This window comes from Phalacrocorax carbo, chromosome Z (assembly GCF_963921805.1).
Source record: "Phalacrocorax carbo chromosome Z, bPhaCar2.1, whole genome shotgun sequence".
NCBI classification, from domain to species: Eukaryota; Metazoa; Chordata; class Aves; order Suliformes; family Phalacrocoracidae; genus Phalacrocorax; species Phalacrocorax carbo.
Genome location: NC_087548.1, coordinates 3,159,920 through 3,184,967, shown reverse-complemented (window position 1 = coordinate 3,184,967; position 25,048 = coordinate 3,159,920). Strand labels below are relative to the sequence as shown.

General features: G+C 49.8%; 1 protein-coding gene across 1 annotated transcript in view; it reads right to left on the bottom strand.

Annotated features, from left to right (window-relative positions):
* The window catches only part of MYO5B (myosin VB), a 160,558-nt gene extending 135,592 nt beyond the window's left edge, over positions 1 to 24,966 (bottom strand). Inside the window, exon 1 of the mRNA XM_064438928.1 lies at positions 24,791 to 24,966. Within this exon, the coding sequence (XP_064294998.1) occupies positions 24,791 to 24,817 (27 nt within the window). The 5' untranslated portion in view covers positions 24,818 to 24,966. The remainder of the gene's footprint in view (positions 1 to 24,790) is intronic.
* Positions 24,967 to 25,048: the final 82 nt, after the last annotated feature.

Sequence of the window (25,048 nt, the reverse complement as noted above, 5' to 3'; positions counted from 1 at the left end):
CTGTCACACTGACGGATGGCTCCACGTCTCCCACCAGCGCTAAATCTGCTCTATTTCTCTTTGCTGAATTTTATTCCCCTGTCCAAATTAATCCAGATGACGATTTGCATAAAGTGTCACAGCAGCTGAGCACTGCTCAGCTGCTCGGACAGGCAGCATCTGCAGCATTTATCCCCCAGCTCGTTAACAGCATTTCTAATGAAGAGGGGTTGAAAAGGCTTCGGTTTATCACTGCACAGGCCTCCTCTCACCAGCAGCAGAGGTAAAACTAGCACTGAGCAAAGCGGGGCTGCAGGCGAGCCCCGACACCAAGCGTACCCCCAGTATTTCCATCCTGAAGGCTTTGCTTTAATTAAACATGATTTCCAGGATGATTTCCAGGACCAATCAATAGTCTCACATGTAACTAACAGCCAACTCGTGTTTTCCCATCCTGTCCCCTACCATTTTTTCCGCAGCGTCTCAGCGACACTTGTTACTGCAGGCTTAATTAAGACTGATGGGTTCAGTGCCAAGGTCCCGGGTGCACAAGCAGCCCCGCTCTTACCGCGGCAATGGGCTGAAATGCAAAATCCTTCTTGCAATAAGCCATTAGATGCTGCAAAACCAGGTAGAGGCCCAGGGTGCTTTGGGGCAGTGCAAACAAGTGATTTTGTCCTAATTTGGGGGGAAAAGCAATCCCCTCCTGGGCTGGGGAACAAACCCCTCATAGGTTGAGAGACCGAGATTTGCTCTGGGCAGTGCAACAACTCTTGTATTTTTACTTTGCTCCTCTATTCTTTAAGAAACAACACAACCAAACCTCTCTGCCAAGATGAACAAGACTTCACCCACAGGGGATGTGCATTATCGCCTGCATCTCTGCTAAAGAACCATCTCACAGCAGCCTGAGACGTTACAGGAGGAGGGCTGTGCCCCTTTAATTGGAGATGGCAGCACTCAAGGACTCAATGCCCATCTCCTCCTGCAACAGTGCCTTTCCAGCCTCGCATCAGGTTGAGCACAGGAGCCCTTCGCTTTTGGCTGCTCTGAAGAAGCACTAGCGAAGGCTGAGAGCTGGCAGTGGGACAGGCAGGCTGCTGCCTGCTGCAAGGATGCAGCCAGGAGACTGATAAAATCACGGGGTACAAGGCAGGGCTGCCCCTCCAGATGTCTTAAGCCTGGATTTAAAGCACGCGCTCCACTGGAGGATCTGCTACGAACCCTGGCAAAGCCCCTCCAAAACTTAATACTCACCAGCATTAGAGAGATGCACCAAGAGACACGAGCCACTGGTCTGCTGGGTGGGAGACCTTTCTCCAGGTCCTGTCCCAGGAGCACCAGGAGTAGGAGATCACCATCCCAATGAGCCCAGCAAGCACCAAATTTCTCTTCTATCAGGCCTGGCTCAGCTCTGCAAGATACCCACCCTTTGCTCTACAAGACTCATCCATCCATCCAAGACATCACCATCCAGTCTCTGCCACATTGCCAAAAAGAGGGATGCTCTGCAAACCCTCTAAATCACTGCCGAGTCCCTGGGGAAGCACAAAAAGCATGGTGCTAAAGCCAACCCAAATAATCACGCACTTGACTTGCAGCTCCTCCTGGAAGAGCTGCAGGCATCGGGGCAGCAGCAGTTTGGAGCAGGGGACTCAACACCCCCTTCCCAGGCATCTCCCCTGGGCCCAGCACCCATGGGATGTTCACAGCCACACTCCAGCACCACGCACCTGGCCCAGCTTCTCCAGTGCTCATTACCTCTTCTACCAAATCATTAATTTAAAAGAATTGCCACATTGCACAGGATCAAGAAAAAAAAAAATCCTTGACCTGGTGTCTAAGGGGAATCAGGATGAGACCCATGGTCCCAACTCAGCCATACTGGCAGGTTTTTTTTATTCCAGTAAGGGTTACCAGGGTTTTACAGACTTGTTTTTCCTCTTTTTTAATTAAAAACCCATGCAGGGGTCAAGTCTCCCCGTAGGACAACTTTCACCAAACAGCCTGTCATATTGCAAAAGTTAAATCCTTCCAGGCTACTTCCTGCAAATCCCTGTTGATTAGCATTAATTACCCTTCTCTCGACTAATTCTCAATTAATCAAAACCTTGAGCATTACTGTTGTGTAATCTTGTCGTCGCAGTCCCGTTTTCCGTCTGAACTCCACGTAAGAACCTTGATGAACATAGGCTGGATCCAAAAAATGCTCAATATACACCATATTCATTTGATTATTAATGAAGTAGTTTAAAAATGGCCTTTCACCCCAGGTTTTCACAGTCCTCTATCTACAGCGTAGCCTCACGATGCTTTAGGGAAACTCAAGCATGTTCCTTCCTCAGTGCAGTCACTACCCTCCATTACATGATTTTATATTAAAATGATCCCGGGAAGAGCCGGGCACAGCAGCACAGGGCAGGGCAGCCCCAGCCACAGGACACAGCCAGGGGACACCAGGAATTTCAGCCAGAAAAATTAAAAACAGGGGCCGCTTCTAGGCTGTAATTGCAGTAACACACGTGGCATTCACAGTGTCACAAGCACCTTCTTGAAATTCAGGGTACACGCCACCTCGCCCGCCGCTCAAGCACTCAGCCATCCTCCCCCCACCGGGCACTGCCATGCCCGAAGAGCACCGCCAAAATCTACCTTTAGTTGTAGAGCAACCTCTCTGCCGGACTGGATTTTCAACCTTATTAGAAAGAAGTAATTGGATTAATCAACCTGTATAGTTATCCCTCACCTCGCCAGCACTCAGGCATCAAAAACCCGCCTGGAGCATCACACCGTGCACGCTGAATTCAAATGGGGTTTGACCTACAGTTGTATTTATGGGACATTTTTTCAGCCCTTTCCAAGCAGAGGGGTGTGCTGGAAAGGCCCCTGGGCCACCTCTGCATCCTCTTCCTTACCGAGCAACTGAAGGCAAACCAGCTGATTACCGAGGATTTAAGTAAGCAATGTTTTCCCGGTTATAATTCAAAAAATTCCAGCAATAAGGTTTGTTAGCAAGGAGACATTCGATGCCTGCAGAACAGCACCAGTGGTCAAGAGAAAAGCTGGAATAAATAACTTTTTAATTAAAAATATTTGAAGCGGTGAATAACTATTCATACACCCTCATTTGCTTAGGAATGGGGGGCAGAAGAAGGGTCTCCTGGAGGGAAGGACTGCTCTTGCATTTCCATTTCATTGCAGTAGTTTCCAGGTCTTTGGGAGCGTGACTTGTGCCCGGCTCCACTTCTCCCAGGGCTGTCCATGTGCCAGGCCACAGATGCACACTTGTATGATGAGTTATTCTATTTTACTGCATATATTTTGTCTCTTCTCCCCAGTGAGACAAAGAAAATAAGCAAGATTTTGCAATGGCTAAACTGAAATTGGTTCAAAATACATCTCCAAGGAAGCTCTAACAAAAGGTACTTTCCTTTTTAATATATGAAATGGAAAGTACAGGATGGCTAGACCATCACCTACATTTTCCTCCTTATTTCCTTATAACTTCAGCTTGTCCAGCTAAAATAGTGAGATTTTGGCTTTTCAGATCTTCCAGAACTTATATCCTGCAGCCTCTTTCTTATACCACACAGCAGCTCCCTGGAAAACCATCCCCTAAATCCTATATACAATTTTGTCTAATAAATATGGGGGAGACTAAAGCTTAAATAAGGAAGGATGGAGGAAAAAGCAATCTCTGTCCACCCGAATTTTGAATCACAGGAGGAGATTTGGGAGGCGATGCCATTAGCAGAAGTGTTGTGTTCTGCAGGAAGGGCTAAATAAAGGAGATAAAAATGCAGAAGGCTCCCCAAGCGGAGGAAGGGTTGCAAGAAGGGCAACTGCACCCGCTTAAAAAAAATACATATATATATAAAAACAACCACACCACCAAATGCGTCTTTTCTAGCCTTCACCTTCTGGTTTGAATTTCTCCCCTGACTTGGTAACGTCCCCCGTGCGTTAGGCAAATCCAAGGTTATCTCTTCCCCTTCGAAGGGCGGATGCCCCAGCAGCACACAAACACAGGCTCCCACGCAGATCAAACACAGCTCTCATGAAACACTGAAATGTCCACCCAGCAGAACACCCCAAGCATAGGGAGAAAATAAAAATGAATTTTTTTAAAAAGGCTATCACAGCCACCAGGTGCTGCTTCTTCCCCACCCCCATAGCAAATCCACTCTATTGCGTGTCTCTTGGATCGACGCACAGCACAACATCCATATCCCAGCAGAAGATGTATTTACTCATTTAAACATCCCTCCCCAAGCTACAGGAGCATTTCTTTGTTCCTCCCAGGTGGTTACACGCAACCTCTGGGCACAGGCAGGCGCAGTTTCAATGCAGCCACGGCTCAGCTCTGGCTCTTCCCATCATCACCAGCAGCATCGCGTCATCCCAAGGACACCCCAGATACAAGATTTCCATCCCTCTACACATCCTCCACCTCAGCCTCAAGGGGTTTTGCTCCAAGACTGGGAAACCCAGTTCACATCCAAGGGATGCATTTCTCTTCAGGAGCAACAAGCATTTATGGTGATGCTTCAGCCAATGCCACTTGCCTTGAAGCCACCGGCTCCCACCTGCACAGCTTAAGGACTACAGCCTGTTTCAACCAAAACTAGTGAAACCTACTCTTACCACCCAAACTGTGGAAAAAAAAACTAATTAGAAAAGCAGCCCAACAAATGAAAATACACCCCGAAGTTATAGTGGTTTAAGAGTGCATGAAGACAACCCCTGAGACACGGAGAGTGGCTCACGCGAGTTAGGGCAAAACCATAACTTGGATCCATCTCTACCTCATTGCATTGCAACTTTTTCTCTCCTCTAGGGAATGACTCCATACTTTGCTACGTAGATAGATAAAACAAGGGGGAAAAATTAAAGAAACATTATGTTATCCCAGTTTGTTTTGCTGTGAAAGCGAAGCTTTTACAAACTGTGCTGCCAGTTCCCAGCTCATAACGTACAAGCCCCAAAATTTCTGCCCTTTCCAATGAAATATTCAGCCCCAAGACCTGAGCTCCTGCAAACCCCACAGTCCAGTAGCTGGATGGGGACACCTGAACTGGTGCAGCTACCTTCAGCCACCACCATGGGCAAAGAGGGTCACATGAAGCCCCAGATAACCCACAGCATCACTCACATTATGGGTTTGTCCCACGGGATCTCCAAAGCCATCAAAGGGGGAATTAGTGGTTATGCCCAGAGAGGTGGTCGATGCCCCATCCCTGGACACACTCAAGGCCAGGTTGGACGGGGCTCTGAGCGACCTGATCGAGTTGAAGATGTCCCTGCTCACGGCAGGGGGTTGGACTAGATGGCCTTGAAAGGTCCCTTCCAACCCAAACCATCTGTGATTCTATGTGCACTCACACATGCAGCAGTGATTTAGGACCCTGCTCAGCAGATGGGATCTACAAAAACCAGAGAGATCCTGAAGCAACCCATGTCTCTTCATAGCTGCTCTTTCTTCCAGCTGCCCCCCCCTTTCCTCTCCCCCTTGGGCTAGAAGGTCTTTTCCCCATCCCACACCATGGAGAAATTGCAGTCTGCTACAAACTTTCAAAAAAAGAGTATTTTTAGGTGCTTTCTTAAGGGGAAAAAAAAAATCCCTGTTTGGATCACCACATCTGGCCGTTGTTTGCAGCCACCCAATCTGCAAAGCACACGTCAGTGTGTCAGTCCTGGGAAATGTCAAATTACACAGCGTGTTGGGGCTGCCCACACGCGGTGGGAAGTTAGGCAGTCACGGAGGACAAGGCGTGCCCCTCCTCACCGCTACAGCCCCCAAACCCTTTCTTCAGCCTTCTCAAACCTTACACGCAGACCAGCAGAGACTTCTCTGCTTAATAGCTGGCGTGCAATGAATCCAAATTTGTATTTTGGGAACCGTTTCCAAAGTCTTTAGCATCCCCGCCTTGACAATAGCTGCTTAATAGGACTTGTTTCAAGTTCCACAGCAATTAGCCTTTGAAATCCCATTGCCTTTCACAGCGTGGTGCGTCCACACCAGCTCCCTCCCAGCAGCTAATGGGAAAAACAGGCTGTTGCAAGCCAAACGCCTGTCAGCTCAACAGGCTGCAAGAGAAGAGATCACGCTCATCTACCTCCTCTTCAACAGCAACATTAAATTTATAGAAATCACCCAACATTATGTTCTTCACAGGCATTTCTTGTTAAGCCATTGCTGGTGAGGTGCCCACCAGCATCTTCAAGTGCATGCCATGTTCAAAATTTGGCCATAAGTGAAAGATATGCTGGATGAAGGCTCTTTGTCCCGTAAAAGGTCTCGGCATAAATGCGACTGTTCAATGGATGAGTCAGAAGTGATCAACCTCAAGCAACGTTCAGGGCACAAACCATGATGCAGTAGGCTGCAATGTTTCTTTCCCCAGTCTAGAAAAATCTCTTGCTTATAGTCTTAGTAGGAGCTTTCTAACAAATGCCTAAAACTTGAGTTTTGAAGCTCTGTTCCCCCACATACATGGTGCTAAATGCTGCACAAGCTCTGGAGCTTTAAGCAAATGCCAGCACAGGAGATGGTCTTAAAGGGCCTCCCCTTTGCAGGGGACCTGGCATCATTTGAAAGCCAAAGGCACAAGCACGTGACGGCACCACACAAAGGACCACAGCCCCTTGGTGTCGGCAGCATGGCCAGCCCTGGGAAGGTGCCCAGAAGAGATCCCATCAAGGCATGATCTATTTTTGATGCCCATAAATAAATGGCATAGAGGTCCTTTTTGGAGGGACCGGCAGGCAGTGCTCTTCCCTGTATGCCACGCGTAAATGATGACTCTGTTTCTGGATAATCACAGGCAACTAGTAATTTAAAGAGATGATGCTGCTGTTATCCGCAAGCCAAACATGACCCACAGAGCTGAATTCCCAGAGCTTAAGAAATGCAAAGTGAAAACTCCCAGAGCAACCTTAGCCCTGCTTCACGGTATGACTGCAAGGGTTTGAGGTATTTTAACGTTCTCCTTGGACAGTTAGAGGTGCTTTCTGACTTACTGCCCCGAATGGAGCCAGTTTTTCAGACATACAACCACAGGCACCTCTTGCCTGTGCCATGATCCCACCACCCGACCTACTGAGAAGCAAAGTTGTCTTCATCATCAGAAGCATCAAGCACGACCACGGGATTACACTGAATTCATGATCTGAACCTCAGTTATTCTCCATACATGTCAAAACTGCCTGGAAGAACAGGAAAAGTCTCCCCCACCCGCCTGGGTGAGGCTGGGGAGACAAGGGTCACTTCTTTTCTCCTGTTTACATCACGCAGAAGTTATGCTTTCCTAGGTGACATCAGTATACACCCAAGTATTCTTGCGCTTTAAGCACAATTATAAGCCTTTACTCAAGCAAGAGGTATTTAACATGGCATTTTTGATAAAATCAGAGCAGTCCTTAAGTAGAAATCCTGAGGAAAAGGTTATTTTATATATCTAAATACACACACACACATATATATTTATAAAATGAAGCCACAGCAGTAGGAATTAGAATTCAGAGCGAATTTTTCATCAGCTACCAGGTCAGAAGAGCCTTAACTCATGCTTTTAGCTTTTCAGACCGTCTCAGGAAGGCAAGCAGAGCTCAGGGACAACCACGGGGGACGGTGACCTCACTGAGGCAGCACCAAGAACCCAAAGCATATGGAAAACTGCAGAGTTATCCAAAGCTCAGCTGAATGGGGTTTCCATCACAGCCCAAGCTTCTCCACTTGGCCTAACTCCCTCTTCCCCTAAAGCCGCAAAGGTATCACCAATACCTGTTTCCCCAGAAATTTCAGAATATGAGATGCAAGTCTCAAATCACCATTATTATTGGAATATAACGTACAACAAGGAAGCATAGCAAACTTGGGTATGGGATGTTTAAGGAATAAAAGAACTTCAAACCAATGACTTGGCGAATACAACAGTCACCAAGATTCAATTTTGATCACAAAAAAGTCACACCCTTGCTGCTTTTCCTCAATATCCCGGGAGACAAGCAGTGCATGGTTGTTTTCCAAATATAAGGCCATGCCCACCCTCTTCACCTCCTCCACCCTCAGCCAAGCAGACGGTCAAACACCAACTGGTCTTTGCCACCATTTCAGTTTTCCTCCTCCCCGCGGCACCTCTCACCCTGCCACTCCCCGATAAGCCGGCTCTCCCGGCAAGGACGGCAGCGAACCCTTATCAGAGCATTATTAAAGCTACAGCTAAAGCACAGCTTCCCTATTCCCAGCTACGGTGGAGATAAAACCCACTTTCAGTAAACAAACAGTACACTCAGAAATACTTTAGTAAGAGCAGAGACTCAAATGAGAGAGGAGCAGGTCCTATCAGAGCATCAGTGAGGTGGGTTCAACAGCAGAAATGCAAATATTTGCTTTCCCCTCCTCTCCCCTGTCCTCCCCGTATTGTATTTGCTAAACAGGGTCACTTCCATATGCAAAGCTAAAGGATGTCCCCAGCATTAACTGCACCACGCTGGAAAGCCACGTGCCAAGCAACCTTGCAGAGCAAAACCAGCTCAGCCCAACGCCCTGGGACCTGCCAGTCACCTCCTGTTGCTTTTCCTTGATGCTTTCAATCATTGCGCTCTGGAGGCAGTGCAGAAGCCCCCACGTTTCCATGCTCCCTCCATTTCTGGCATTTCCAGCCATGGGAATGTGGATCTGAGCTACAGGATAATACGTTTCGGAGAAGCCTCCTCAGCCGAAAGACAACGCTGCCCAAGTCTTTGCAAGGTCTGCAAAAATAGCACCGATGGCCACAGCGATGCACGAGCAGGCGACAGCGTGGCTGTCATTGACGGGCACAGCACGGCCACAAACTGAACTCATTTCAGCTGCCCGCACTGATGTCCCAGTGAGAAACCCCAAGGGACTGCTTTTCACAACAGCTCTTTTCATAGGAAAGCAGCTTAACCTGTTTAAAGGGTATTTTAGCCAGCTCTCAGAGGAGGTTTTCCCTCTGTTGGCTACTACCAAAGCACTGCCAAAAAGCTAGGCCCGGTTTTAAAAGAAACAATCAAACCTCAGCATACCCCACTACCTCTTTCCAGTGAGAAACACTGGCTGGGAAAGCTCACAAGCTGGGATTTCCCTGCTCCTCTGACACTTCTGAACTCCCTTCAGGGTCGGCATGCACAGGAGAAAGCCTACATCTTGTTTTGCACCAACGCTGGGGAAAACAAGTTGCAAATCTCTCCCCGTCACAAAATAAAAGGATAGTGGCTGCTCCAGGAGCTAAACAGACTAATGCAGTTTAATTTTATTATCGCTCCTAATATGTGCTTTATTGCTACAGTAAATTTATCCCCAGTGTCATATGCTCATCTGCAGAAATCAAATGCAAAAAACATCCCCAGGAACTGTTTAAATCCCCCAAACTGGGAAGTTTTGTGATGTGCAAGAGAAGCAGAGAGGTCAGCAACTGCCAACCCCATCCAGGGAGCTCAGGGCTCTTATTTGGGAAGCTCACGGCATCTTCACGGGTGAAAGAAGCCCTCAGCAAGGCTCGTGATGAGAAAAGTAAGGTAGACAGAGAACTGGCTCAACAACAGAGCTCAGAGGGTCGTGATCAATGGGGCAGAGTCTGGATGGAGGCCTGTCACTAGTGGTGTTCCCCAGGGGTCTGTGCTGGGTCCAGCCCTGTCCAACATATTCATCAGTGACCTGGATGATGGGACAGAGCGACCCCTCAGCAAGTTCGCTGGCGATCCCGAGCGGGGAGGAGCGGCTGATGCACCAGAGGCCGTGCTGCCGCCCAGCGAGCCCTGGCCAGGCTGGAGAGCTGGGCCCAGGGGAGCCTCGTGGGATTCAGCCAGAGCCAGTGCCAGGTCCTGCCCCTGGGGAGGAACAGCCCCCCGCACCAGCACAGGCTGGGGGGGACCTGCTGGGGAGCGGCTCTGCTGAGAGGCCCTGGGGGTGCTGGGGGGCAGCGAGGTGACCCTGAGCCAGCACCGGGCCCTTGGGGCCAAGGGGGCCAGCGGTGCCCTGGGGGGCATGGAAAGGAGCGTGGCCAGCAGGGCGAGGGAGGTTCTCCTCCCCCTCTGCTCTGCCCCAGTGAGGCCACATCTGGGGGGCTGCGGCCAGGTCTGGGCCCCCCAGTCCAAGAAGGGCAGGGAACTGCTGGAGCAAGGCCAGCGCAGAGCTGCCAAGGGGATCAGGGGCTGGAGCATCTCCCTGGTGAGGAAAGGCTGAGAGACCTGGGCTTGTTCAGCCTGGAGAAGAGAAGCCTGAGGGGGGGTCTCATCGGTGCCTATAAATATCTGAAGGGTGGGTGTCAGGGGGATGGGGCCGGGCTCTTTTCAGTGGTGCCCAACGCCAGGCCAAGGGGCCACGGGCACAAGCTGGAACACGGGAAGTTCCCCCTGAACGTGAGGAGAAACCCCTTTGCTGTGGGGTGCCAGAGCAGGGGCACAGGCTGCCCAGAGAGGCTGTGGGGTCCCTTCCCTGGAGACATTCACCCCCCGCCTGGACGCGGCCCTGTGCCCCTGCTCTGGGGGTGCCTGCTCCAGCAGGGGTGGGACGGGGTGAGCTCCAGAGGGCCCTTCCAACCCCCACCAGTCTGGGTTCTGTGCGTGGTGGGAAGGACACTGCTCATCACCACCAGCATCAGCAACGTGGTAATTGAAGGGACGCATCAAGATTTCACATGTCACTCCACCCCCCCCAAATATTCAAGGCTGGCTTAGCAGCTAAAGGCCACTACCATATTTTTACTCCTGCCTTGGCTGCCCACGTTCAGTGCAATCAAGAAAATGTTTATGGGATGAAGAAGGAGGCCCCATACACCCCCTCGCTGCAGGTTTATTACCAGAGTACAAAATCTACACATGGTTCTCTAGTGGCTTCACCTTTAAGCTCTGCCTGGAAATTAAGGATGAAAAAAAGCCAAGTCTCCATTTTTAACTGGCCTGCTTCCATAAAACAGCTTAAACATCCGTAATACAACCCAACAAAACCATCTAATGTGAATCCCTTGGATGGGTGCTATGAGTCCCAAGAAACTCCTCCAAGCCTGAATCACAGGCACTGGACAACTGTGTTAATGCAGCAGCCAACTTTTAAAGCAGATATAAATTACATGCAAAACCTAAGAGACAAGGGTGAGAACTGTTTATGGGGTTAAAGCAGTTAAAGCAGGTGCAGCCAGGGCCTCTTCCATTTCTTAGGGTGTTTCAAAAGCTATTCAGCTTTTAAATTATGAGCCACGGATCAGACCTGCATTCATCTCCAGCACATCCAGCTGCCAGGCTGGCTCTTTCAGGCCTTGGCCACTGCATTTTGCTCTGTCCTGACTTGCTATATTACATACGTTTTGTGTGAGCAGGAGTAGTGCAGCCAAGTCCTTCCAAAAGGGCCTCTTCCCTCCCAGACAAATTAACCATATTGAAGCTTAGCCTGACTGCAGGACAGGTTTGTACAGATCCCAGATATATTTTAGCTCTTTCCAGCTCCTTCCCAGGCACGTGAGAGCAAGCAGGGAGGCATCAGCATCACCAGCACCCACTGAACCACCAAGACCACCTTCCTGCCCGATCGGGTACCATCACTCCTGAGTCACCCAAAGATCACACGAGCTCTCAGCACCACACATGACTTCAGTCAGGCCTTCACCATCCGCTGTTAACACTTCAGAAATTCCACTTGAGTACTTCACAGGGCACAACCGTAACCTGGAGATCAGAGCCCCCATGAACACCCCAGCAACCAATTCACCAAGCACAGAGGTATGTGCAAAGGAAATGCATTTATTTAGACAAGAGCCAGAGCCACGCATCTTCCAGGTATCACTGTAACAGCATTTTAAGCAGCGTTTACCAACAGAGATGCATCCAAAAAACTGCAGTCTACTGACTTTGAAGCTCAAAGGCAGAAGAGCCAAGACTTTAACCTGGGGAAAGCATTAACCTGCTTGGTAAGGATTCTTGAAGCTTACCACGTAACTCTTAAAAGAACAAGATTCAAGGATCTACTTCAAAAACAAGGGCTTTGGGTATTTTTTTCCCCCTGTGGAAGACACAGCAATGACATCCATGGCCACAGGCAAAAACAGAACACTAAAAACCACCTACAGCTGAATGAGCATTCAAAAGGTTGTTTTCAAAAATAGCAAGAAAAGGTTGAAAACTTGGACCCTCCCATCCAGAAACCAGCAGCAGTTCCAGCACATCCCTAGGACTGAGTCTTTTTCCCCAAAAAACACTGCCCATGCAGCACAGCACATCTTCCCGCTGACGGGCTTGTGCATTGCTCCGTCACATTCAGCATTCACACCTGCACGGCAAATTTCAAGATACAGCTGGAGTTTAGCTCCAATGTGAAATTGAGAGAGAAGTTTTGTTGCTATACTCTGGAAGGGTTGTAAAGCTATTTTTAATAAGCAGCTATAAGAAATTTTAAGATGACGAAGTTGGTTTTGCTCAGCTCACGTGGCTGCGAAGGTAAAGCCTTGCGCAAAGAAACAGCCACAAGTTGCTTGACAGAACTTGCAGCACTGAAAATTGAGTAGCTACTACTTGAAGAACGCTTGCGTTTGTTGTCTTTGAATAAAAAGTTTACATAGTACAAATTTAAGCATCAGGTTTGGCTTTCTCACAGTTTTACAAGGTCATACTGCTACACCTCTGCAATTTCAGTTGCTGTTTTGGCCAGACGCCCCCAATGCTAGTGATAGAACGATAGGAAACTGGTTCAAGCTGTGTCAGGGGAGGTTTAGGTTGGAGATGAGCGGAAATGTCTTCCCTGCCAGAGCGGTCAGGCCCTGGCACAGGCTGCCCAGAGAGGTGGGGGAGTCACCGTCCCTGGGGGGGGTTCAAAGGACATGCAGCCGTGGCCCTTGGGGCCATGGTTTAGGAGGCCTGGGGGTGTTGGGTTGGGCTTGAGGTCTTTTCCACCCTTAATGATTCTGTGGTAATAACAAAAGAATAGGGATGAAGCACATTAAGGTTTGTGGTATGAAGAAAACACAGAGACCTGGCTTTATGGATTAATATTCTTCGGTCCTTATGTGCTTAAGATGGACTTCATCAGGTGGACCTTCCTGAGCTGGGACGCTCAAGGCAAACTCCCAGTTCAGATTCCCCATCACCAGCCAACGCCGGCCACCAACAGCTGAACCAGAGCCACAACGCACTGGAGCACAGCTCCCCAGCACAACACCCAACACCCATCAGCCACCCACCGTGCCCAAGGGAGCATCCCAAAGGTGACGGGCATCCGCAGCCTGGGGACAGTCATCTCTGGATAACCCAGATTTGTTGAAAACCAGTTAGTGCCAGCATTTTCTTTTTCTTGAGGAAAAAAGAGAAAGAAAATATGTCCCGAACCTAAGAAAGGGTCAGCACAATAAAGTAAAATTTAAAACTTATAAATAACAATTAATTATTTCTACTCTGTGAATGTTTCTCCCTCCCCCACCATATAGCTCAACCTCTATTGTCTGAAAAGCATTTATCTGAAAGTGGGTCACGTCTCCTGGCATTACTAAATCTTCCCAAATTTCCCCTGATTAGTCAAACGCGATATCCTCTCTGACATCTGAGTGATTGAGGTAGTGTGTAATGCCATTTTTCCCCTGAATGAGCCACATCAAAGAGGGTTATAAGCCGAGAGATGTTACGCCGGATAAAATAGTCGCCAACAGATTGTCCCCCAAAATATTACCGAGGAAAACTGAATTGTTTTGTTGGAAGGTGTTTCCCTTAGAAACATTCAGCCTTTAGTACTGAATGCGGAGAGACAAGAAACTGCCATCAGAGTTGCTAAAAGGATGAAACCTCACTAATTTACAAACAGCGTGGCCCGAGAATTACACACACGTCCACACACCATGGTCCTGGGGATTTTCTATCAGCCACAACATCCAATGTGCTCTTCACACAGGGGCACCAAAAACCATTGCACTAGAAATGAGCGGCAGCCTAAATTTGGGTACTACCTCGCAAATGCTCCGATATTAAAGCAGAGTCATCTGAGACTAAAAAGAAAATGGAGAAAAAGCAGTAAACCTGCTACTCAAAAATAAAATTACAATTTAAAATTAGGATATAACAGCAAGTAATCGCTCGGACACAATTCATAGCCAAAGGGTTTAAAAATATCATCCTTCGGAGCAGAAGGATGCCAGGACCCCGGGAAGATGCTCAGCCGGGACGAGCGCTGCCCTGGGGACTGGAGCTGAGCTCCCTCCTCGCAGGAAAAGAATTGGAGTTCCTCGGTACTTATCAGGTCAGTGATTAGATGAGATCCGGGCAAAGTTTAGCGAGTAACAGCAGGGTTTGCATTCTGCTGATTTACTTCACGTGACCTTCCAGTGCCGAAACTTTGTACCAGAGCAAAGACTGCCAGGAGACAGCACCTTTTTCGGTCAAAAAATAAGAAATAAGTAAAAATAATATTAAAAGAGTAAAATCTTGGAGCCTACAGACTTTTTGGCATTGCCAAAGAGAATATTCTATTCCTGAGAATAGACTTTTTTTAAAAAAAAAATATGGATCTCTGCACAAAAAATGTCTTGGACAAAAAGAAGGGCTCGAGGGAGGCTGCGTGGGGGGGAGATCAGCGGTTTTTCTGCTCGATGCTGGACTTTGGGATGCAAACGCTGGTGCAGCAGTGCTTGGGGAGGAGAAGGCAGCTCACAGCTCGCTCTTTGGGAGCTTCAAGAAATTGCACAGCCTCAAACAGCCTCAGGCATCCCACCTTCTCCAGCATGGAGTGCCGGGTACTGAAAGGCAAATCCAAGCAAGTTCTACTCCTAAAGATGATTAAGCCCCACCTTGATGGGCAAGCAAATGGCTACTTCAGGTTTCTCAAAGCTGGGGAGCACCGCTCGTCTCCATCTGGCACCACAGGGATGGTCCCCACACTCCCACACCGGGGAGGGATTCCCCTAAAATAAGCGGGTGCGAGCACAGCCATCACTCCCCAAAACACCAGCGGGGAGGGCGAAGCGTGAAAGGATGAAGATTAGCTCCGACAGCCTCGACTCGGAGTTTGTTTTGGCACAGCAAGAGCGCACGAGGCTTCAAAGCAGCTCCCGGTGAGCAGGCGAGGGGCCGGGCGGCAGAAATCACCCCCAGGGCAGCAGCAGCACTGTGAGGCTGAAATCCACCGCCGCTCCTGCCACCAGCTGCACCAAAGCACCAGCCCTTTAACCTTGAGCATCAATATTTTCTAGAATTCAGTTTTGTGTTTTTAAGACACCCAGGTTTTTCTTTTCCTCCTTTTTTTTTTTTTTTAAGGAAGTCTTTTATTTAAGAGCTCTGCCTCTGTCCTCCATGGCAGGGCAGATGAAGCATAAGCATTCATCTCACCACTCTGCGCAGAGAAGAACAAGTTATCACCTTGCCAGGGCAGGATCCGAACAAAAACAAAGGCTTTAGAAAGGAAAACAAAAAAGAAAACAAGCAGAAGGAAAACAGAGCAAGAGATTTCAAAACTGGTACTTCTAGGGTCTACAGAAGCAAGCCATGATCTTCCTTATCTCTCTGGTCAGGGTCTTTATAATGCCCGGGGCCACAAAAACACATGCTGCAGGAGATCCAAGGGCAGGTCCAGCTCAAAAGCAGAGTCCTTCACCCAAGGATCTCGGTCCCCTGCAAGCCATCCAGCCACAAACGACATGTCCCCAGCTGCACTTCAGCTGCCACGGCCAGACGGGAGAAGAAAAGCAAATTGCATCTTTGCAAAGCCAGAATCTGGGGGAGAAAACCCCAATATTTGGAGCAAGGAAGTCCCTGCAGACAGCCCCAAGGGCAGCTCTCCACCAGCCTGCGGGTGAGATGTTCACACCCCACGCAGACATGGCTTCCAGAGCAGCTTTTTAGCTGTGTTAAAGGTTTTGCTTCAGCCAAAACATGCCCTGTTGGTACCATTAACTACAGGACGGTAGCGCAGGTGTTCACAGTCTATCCCAGCAGAGAAGCTATTTCTTACCAGGCCAGGTGGGCCAGGCAAGCAAGGGGACAGCACAGTGACATGAGACATTGACCAAGCACTCGGTCTTTCATTTCCTTCGTTATTTTATTTCTTACTACTGAATGTGGTGGTGAAAGCAGACATCAGCTAGGCAAGAAAGAGGCACTCCACGACCATGGGAAAGGCTGGTGAGAGTTGCACCAGTATTGACACGTCTGGCTCCTGCCGAGGTCTGCGTGGGTCTGGAGCAGGACCCTCTCCAGCACCTCCACCTTGTCTCTAGAACAGGACACGTGGTCCTACCAGGAGATGCGGGACCGATCCAAGACCACAGTTGTCCAGTACTGTCACGTGAAAGCCACCTCCAGCTCTCCATCCCCGCTCCGCCAGGAGATTAAGCGTCCTTGACAGAGACCCCCTCCATCCCAGAAGCGCTTGGTGGGTACCGCTCCTCTACCTCGGCTGGACATCACACCCGCTGCGCAAAACCAGCAATGCCCACAGCACCCGTGTTATCAGAGCTCAAAGTAATTAAGAAGCATAAATCCATGAGGGAGTTACTCAGCTTAATTAGATTGAAAATTATAGCTTCCATCATCTTGGTATCTTTGCAGCCACTCACTGCCTTGAGATATGCTTACGCCAACTTTCTGCTCACTTGGGGTGTAGCACCGAGGACCAGCTTCGTGTCAGGCGCAGGGATCACGCTTCAATTTTTTTCTTTTTAAACAGTTTTCAACACTCATTTGCTAAAACACATGCCAGCTGCCTGCTCATGTCCTGCCTGCTCAGGGGTTTGGTAGCTGGAGGTTTGCCTGAGCCACCTAAAATCATCCCTGTGGGGCTTTCAGAAGAAACCAGACATTCCCCTCACCGTCCCCTGTGATTTTTAAAACCCATCTTTAAATATATTAAGGGTCTTTTTTTCTTTGAAGAGTGGTGACTCGCCAGGACACATCCCCGAGATGTAACATGTCATTTTGATAAGTAGTGCTGTGATTCATCCACAGCACATCCTGCCTCCAACGGCCCTGTAAATGGTGGGTAGCACATCCTACCAGCACCTCAGCGGGACTATCGTAAGGCAGCTTGGGCGATGACTCACGGGAAGAGTGAAGGTATGGATTAGCTGGGTTTACGCGCTGGCTCCGCACCTCAGTGGAGCCACTGAAGGAAACGTGTCTCTTCGTGGAGCCCGACAGCCCCGCGGGGCTGCCTGTGGCTTGGCAAGATGGAAAACGGTCACGAGCTGAAAGGCTTGGTCAACCTCAAGCATGGAGAAGATGTGTCCTCAGGGAAGAGCTAAGCCAGGGGCACGTGGGAAACAGAGATTCACTGGCAGAAGGATGAATGAGAGCCAACAGGAACATCCAACAGGCAGGATGGACAGGTGGACACAGCACACGTCTATTGAGGAGCCAAGCTACGTTAGCACCAAACACTTGGAGCACACCAACACCCAGACAACACAAAACCACCCCACTGGTACCACCACCAGTGCTCATATGGTGAGCATGGACTGAAGGAGAAGGCAATGGCCGTGCATTAAGGAGGAGATGACGACAGTATCGTACAACCTGCCCTGTACCACAGAGCTGGGGAGGGCAGCAAGATGCGTTACATCATACAGTTGGTGATCTGTAATTGCCAGAGCAGGGACTGAATGTCCAAACAGCACCACCAGCTTCATACAGACAAGCACAGAGAACTAAAAGCCACTACTAAAAAAAAAAAGAACTGCTTGTGGAAAAGAAAATAAATTAAAAAAAAAAAAATCAGCTGGGATTTGGTTAAAAGTGGTGAAGGATGGTGGCACAGCAGGTCAGGAACACACGCTGCTGGAGGAGCTGCACCACCATCCCACCACCCTGCAGGTTTGGGGCCATACCCTGCAATTGAGGGCTTATATTCCTTATAGTAAGGGTTTATAGACCAATGTTGCTTATAGTTCTTGTAGTTCTACAGTCCAGCCTTTGACACATCTAATCTATTCCCATGACTCACAGGTTTCAGTCAGCTGGAGAAGACTTTGGACATGGACAAAGCAAGGACAAAAGAAGAGCACAGCTGGGAAAAAGGTCATATTTCCAGGCTGCAGGCTCTCCCCTGTAGGGATGTTCCTCTCCAAACCCTCTGGATACTGCAGGAAAGGCAAAGAGCAGAAATGCCAAATCCTTAATAGCCCCATTAATAAAACTGATGAGTTTACCATGTCCCGGGCATCATGCTAAAGAGCGTTGAAACAAGAAAGGCCACATGGAATCAATCACCCATCGGCCCCTGGTCCTTCCAAGCCCTGCTACCACCTCTGGACGTGTCTCTGCGCCCTTCTGAAGGAAAGCTAAGCTAAGCTAAAGCCAACCAAGCTAAGCCAAAACCCAGCCTAGCCAGATGTGTCTTACAGTGGGCCAGAGGCGTACGAGGGCAGTTGCTTTACACAACCAACTTGAGACACAAAAAGCTTACAGGGGATTTTTTCTGTTCTGCTAAATAGCAAATTCTTCTCTAAAATGTTTCGCAAACATTTCAGGTGTCTGCCAAAGCTTGAGGTTTTGCTGCAATAAAAGCAGTCATTTTCCTGGCCTGAATTGTAGTTCACGCCGATATTCCTGTGACCACTGTGAAATGCCTCTGTTTGCAGAACAGGTCAAAGAACAGACAACACCACCAAAAAAACCCAGCTCAGGGTTTCCCCCACACTAGCTGCTATTTATTATACCGATTAACTCAGAAGTTCCAAAGTCCACCTTCACGCTAAAGTTGAGCTACTCCTGTGGTTTACTTCCCAGACAACTATCACAATATGGGTACGCTATTTTTGTGGCCAGAGCTACAAACTAATTGGCATGCAAAGTGAAAGTCCAGCGTGCCTAGAACTGCATTGCGCTACAGCAAACTGAGATCAGCTTCAAACATATACATATAAAAAAAAAATACAGATACAAACATACATAGCCTTCTTTCTTGGTCGTCAGAAGAGACACATGCATTCACGTTCAGGGTCATTTTCTACCCCTGGTTACTGGCAGCAGAGAAAAACAACACAGCAAAAATCCTCCCTTGTAAATACATTCCTCAACAGCAGCCAGGCTGCCTTTGACAATACCCTTGGTTAAACTCCATCCTCAGGGCAGAAAAGGGTAGGACCGACTCATCCCATCGCACCCCACAGCATCAGAACAAGCCACCTGCTGCCTTGGGCTCCAGACCTGTTGCTGTCCCCAGGTTTCCATCCTTCGCCCTGGATTTAACCCAACAAATTGCTGCAATTTGAGCTTGGCTGCATTGGGATTTCCCTCCCCACCTCGCCCCCAATTTCGCACCCTTAAAACAATTTCTGCCCTAATACTCTTAAAAATAATTTTTTAAAAAAGGTGAGTTGACTAATCCCAACCAGCAAGAAGGCATAAAGCAGGAATCAAGCCCTGCTGGAGTCATACTCCAGCAGAACATGGGGCAAACTCCAGCCATCTCCTACCCACCAAGGGAGGGAAATGTCCACAAAGCCACCAGCACCCATCTCTCACCTTCCTTGCACCCACTCAAGGCCATGTAGCCAGTGGACTGAATGGTATTTAAAAGCAGAGCCGAAATTGGGTGTTTATCCCCTCCGTGCTGTGCCAGGGAAGCCGAGGAGGTCCCCAAGCTGCTGTGGAGGTGGCCATGCCCTTGGCATGGTCCCCAGCTGCAGAGAAGCAGCCAGAGCAATCATATTTTACATTTCAATGATTTTCTCTCTGCAACTGCAGCTAATAACAAGGCAGGATCAGGAGGAGACCGCGGATGCCAACGGATCCGGCTCCTTCGGCAAGACAGCCCCATCTTCAAATAAAAATCCCAGCATGGCCTCCAAGCTCTCCCTGCCCTTGACATGTCCCTCCCACAGACATGTTCTCATAATCTAAAATTAAGAAGAAAAAAAAAAATAATCCCAAAACCTTCAACTATAACCTGCTTTTCCTAATAGCAGCTGCAAATGGTAGAGGCAGGAGTTCAGGAGCACTGCAGCACAGGTCCCATGGATGTCCTGGGACTGAATCCCAAACTTCCCTTGCTCCGCACACTTAATCCCGAAAACTTTTTCTACATAATACACAGGTTTTCTCTGCTCCTTCCCAGCCGCTCCTCAACCCCGGACCAACACCCAGGCACCCGCTAAGGATAAATCCTCCCAGAGCTTTGAAGGATAAATCATTTTCAGAAAGGTTTTTATGCCAGCAGGTTTATGCCAATTCATTGACTCAATCAGTGTGTGCTCACACTGGCTATATTCACTTTTCTAAAGTTTCTCCCCAGGCTCAGAAACCACCAATTCATTCCAGCTACTTTATTTAATACAGCAACTTTAAGTTAAAACCAGAGAGTTTTCTATATCCAACACTAGCCATTGAGAGGATTTTTCAATGCATTAAGTTCTATCATCTGTTAAAAAATACTCAGCAAATAACAGGCACTTTGCACAACAGGAAAAGAAATTTAAAAATTAATAAATATCCTGGTTTCTTACTCATCCAGAGCTTGCAAACCTTCTGAAGAGAGAATCTTGAGCTACACAACACCCCAGGAGCAGAAAGGCACAGCTTACACCCTAGCCTAGCAGGAGCACTGCCTCGCACAAGGTTCAGAGGCTATGCTTGAATTAACAATTAACATATTTTAAGAAGTCCCTTTAAGAGAGCAGAACACCCAGAAGCAAAAGCAATTATATTTGTTTTAATAATACGAAGAGCTTCACCTCACAACCACAAAGGCTAGACAGGCAAACAAGTCTAATCTCCAGTTTAATACTACAAATCAAACCGTCAGAGATGGCATCTCCCAGGGGTGACGTCCTCCCTCCACCCTGCCCAGCACCCAGCTCAGAGGAGGAGAGCATCCCCGTTATCTCGTTACAGACTAATGCCGGCATCTGCACAAGCTTACGGGGATGGGGCTGCAGGTACCTTGGCTGAAGCTTAGCTGCATCAGCAACAGGTTTCTTTGGAGGGCTCTGGCTGGAGAGGAAGGGAAGAGCGTTACATGCAGGGAGCTGCCTTTGCCTCCTGCTTCACCTAAAAAGCATTCGAGCAACTCCCCTGCCCAGCTGTAACCAGTCTGGCTGGGCAGCACTGCAGCTGGGCACGTCCCACCAAGGCCACACACTCCAGCAGGAATCCCAGGGACACAGCAGGAGCAGGACCAGCCCCAGGCAGCCTTAGAAAGCTGTTTGAACAGGGTAACTGGGCGATACACAGGTTAGGCAAACCTCCATCAGTTCCCCATCCGGAACAGGCTTTTTTTTTTTTCCTTTTTCTTTTTCTTTTTTTTTTTTCTTTTTTACACACAGGAGTCCTCGATGCCCCTGCCTCCCCTCCTCCTCTCGCACACACTGGGGCCAGGGGCTCCGGGACCAGGTCTTCACCTTTTACCTCTTCTGCTAGGACCCAAGCCACACTAAACTCATGTTTGTTTCTTCAACAAAATAAAATCCACAGCTAGATAATCCTGAAGTCCCCAGGTACTGCATCACAAGTGAGAAGGGTATTATAAGTCTCCCCAAAACTATTTACTCAAGTGGAGTGCTACATGCTTGAAGGTTGATGTAGTTTTGGAACCACTCACATGCTCATAATTAGGCACAGCTGTTAATTATCTTGTTTGATGAGGGCTATTAAACACCAGTCATCCCTGCTCTTAAAGTGGCACAGGGGACCCATCACACAGAGAGGACCTTCACCATCAACTTAGAGCTGCTGGTGTTTCCAGGATGGGTTCCTCTCCAGTTTAAGCGCTCCTCAGGACAGCACCGAATCTAACACAGCAAATTCATCAGCATGGTTTAACAAGCATGAACTTAAGCTCCGAGAAAATATTATGTGTCCCATAAGGTTCCAGGAGATCTTCTGCAAGCATCAAGTGGAAGTTAAGGGCTCTCTACACAACACATAGCAGCTCCCTGAGAGCCCAGCAAGGAGGAGAGGTGGGAGGACCTAAGAAGTCCCACTCTGCTGCTCTGAAGCTGCTCCCCAGCAGTTTCCCTCATCCTGGCTCAACCAGGAGGAGGAAGGACTCCAAGGAGGGTACCGCGGTGGCTGCGCTAATGCAACACCACACATCGGATCGATAGGCTTTTAGCAAGACAGCTGTATTGATTCCGGTGAGCTGGATCGTCCGCCTTCCCTCCCTTTGCATCTTCCCACAAAAAGCCTCATCCCCCACCCTGCCGACAAGGTTATCCAGGAGGCTGCACCTCTGTGCTTGGAAAGCCATCTCCTGACCCATAACACCCCACTAAAGCTCTCCCATGCTTTTACCCCTTGTTTCCTCCGATTGCTCCCACATTACTCCGTTAACGCACCTTCTGGTAGCCACGCACAGAGGGGTGCATCAACGCCCGACTGCTGGGGGCAGGGCGCCCCTCGCAGCAGGTTATCTTCTCCCCACCACGCTCTCGGAGGCCTCTACCGTGTATGAGCTGTAAGTGCCCAGCGCAGCATCAGGCCACGGGGCCAAACGCCCGCATCCGCACAGAGGTGATGCGCAGGAGAGCACCGGGACCCTCCTTAACGCTTTCCAAGAGCAAGCTAGAGGGAAAAAAACACATCTGCTTCATCTCAGGGACCTCCATCAGGAACTCACACCCTCAGGCTCAGCATCTTAAGGCTTTGTTCTGTTTTTTAAAGCCTTTTTTGCTCTTTTTCTTATATACTCAAAGTCACAGGAAACATTTTCCTGCTGCTTCAAAGCCCAGAGCTGGCAAAGAGGCCCCACGCAGGAGATGACCCAGCAGGACAGTCCTAAGTTTCACTGCAACGCCAGGGCTCAGCCCCACAGATAGCTTGAGGCACCATCAGTGGCCCCACCACACCACCCTTCCCCCTAAAATGTTCCCACAGGACAAACGGACACAAACAGAAGGGCCAGTGCTGAAGCACCAGCTCTCAAAGAAAAAAATCGTTGTTATTAAAAATAAATTAAAAGTTAATGGCGTGCACAGATTGTCACCAAATCCCCATCACTTCCCAAATGCCTTGTCAAAAAGATACAGCAACGCGATCACAAGCAATGCCCCAGCAGGCATCTTTTATCCATTCAACAGATCAACAGGAGTATAAACCTCATCAAGTTCACATAAAAACACGGCACAGGTTAATTACCTGATCATCGGGTTAAGAATCAATTACCCTGGTTGTTATAACCAGCCCATAGATAGGGATAACACAGCGCTTGCGGCCAGCCTCCCTCCTCCCCGGGGACGCTTGCCATCGCATCCGCGCCCGATGAGATGCTCCGGCCGGCACGTCGGAGCGGTTCAGCCACGGCTTTCCTGGTGCTCCCCTTCAGCTTTTCCAAAGGAAAAAAGGGGTTTTCAAACCTGAGACTTTGCTTTTGAAGAGCGCCTGAGAAGGACGGAGGTCAGCCCGCTCACGGAGAACCCTGCTCAATCCGGCGGGGTTCTTTAATTCAGAGGTTCAAAGGAGGAGCCGTCAGATTCGCACTTCATCCCACATCCGTTTGATATCAACGGCAGAAAAAATAAGCGGCAACTCCCAATATTACATAAAAACCATCCTGAAAATGAGTTGAGGAAGCAGAAATCTGCAGCAAAGTTAAGGCTGGGAGACTGGCACGGAGACAAAAAGTGGTTCCTTGAGAGGGCTGGTGCCAATCTGGCAGCATCTCCCCGCTGACCATGGTCACAGGGAGAATTTAAAACACTGAAATTCTCATTATTACAGTAGACAACGCTGACACTTTACAGTCTTTCAGCAAAAACCAGTCTGAAGCCAAGCACTTTTCTCGATGAGCCCCTGCCTACCGTTATTGATGGTTTTTACTAAGCATATTCCCTGGATCCTGGCTGCCCGCAGCGCTCCCGGCTAGCCTCGGGAAGACGCGGAGCGCAGGGAGAGGGCTCTCCCCCGAATCCGTTATCGCTTCGTACCAGGCGGATCAGCGAGACAGTCAGCAAAGATCTCTCCGGCCACAAACCTCTCGCTGGGAAGGGGGCAGAAACCTTCAAACCACACCGGGTGCATCCTCAGCCCGCGTTGGCCGAGGAGCGGGGATACCCCGAACCCTGCCCGAGTATCCCACAGCCACCAAATAATTAAAAAAAAAAAAGAAAAAAAAGAAAAAGGTGATATTTTGTCAGCATCCCAGTTTCTCTTAAAAAATCAGCACCTGAGCTTTCCCTTGTGACAACGGCTACTTTTTAAGAGCAAATCTGGGTTTCTCTCCGGGAAGCGATGGCGAGGGCGGCCGGCTGCCACCCCGCTGGCACACCGAGCGCCGGCCCCACGGCGCACAGCACCCGCCGAGGCCATCAGCCATGTTACCTTCCCCGGCTGCCCCGAAGAAGCGGGTGCGTTCGGTCGAACCCCCACCAAGGGGTTATACTGGGGAGTCGGAGAAAGAAAAGGCGACTGGAAATTGGGCACCTTCGGAGCGTTTCAGGGAGTTACGGCAGTTGTGAGGACTCTGGAAGGTGCTTTAGGAGTATGAGGGTGGGGAAAAATTATTCCACGAGGGTTTTGGGAAGCTGAGGGGGGTTTTAGCTGCGTGTTCGCCCACTCGGGTGGCGGACCCCCGCGAAGGACGAGGCCAACGCTGCCCCAACGCCGACCCACGGGTGAAGCCCACCTTCTCCCGTGGCAGAAAACCAGCCACGTCGCTCACCCGACCGGGTGAAATCCCGAGAGGGGCCGCTCGCCCCCGGGGAATTGGGGGGGGGGGGGGGACCCCGACCCGGCTCCCCGTACCCACGGGGGAGGCGATGCGCGGGAGGGGGGTCCCCGCCGCTCCCCGGGCGCCGTCCCGAGGGCGTGCGGGGAAAGTTGCGGGACCCTTCCACGACTACGAAACACACGCACCCCACTCCCCCCCCCACGCCCCGCTCACCTTGGTGTAGAGCTCCGCGGCGGACATGGCCGGGGCGGGCGGCGCTAGGCGCGGGGCATGGGGCCGGCAGGCAGCGAGCGGCGCCGCCGGACGGACGGACGGACGGACGGACCGACCGACCTTTACACCCGCCGCCACCGGCCGGGGCGCAGGGAAGGGAAGGGAAGGGAGCGGCGCGGCGGGGGGGGGGGGAGGAGGAGGAGGAGGAGGAGGAGGAGGAGGAGGCAGCGCCGCTCCGCCTCCGCCGCGCCCCGCTCA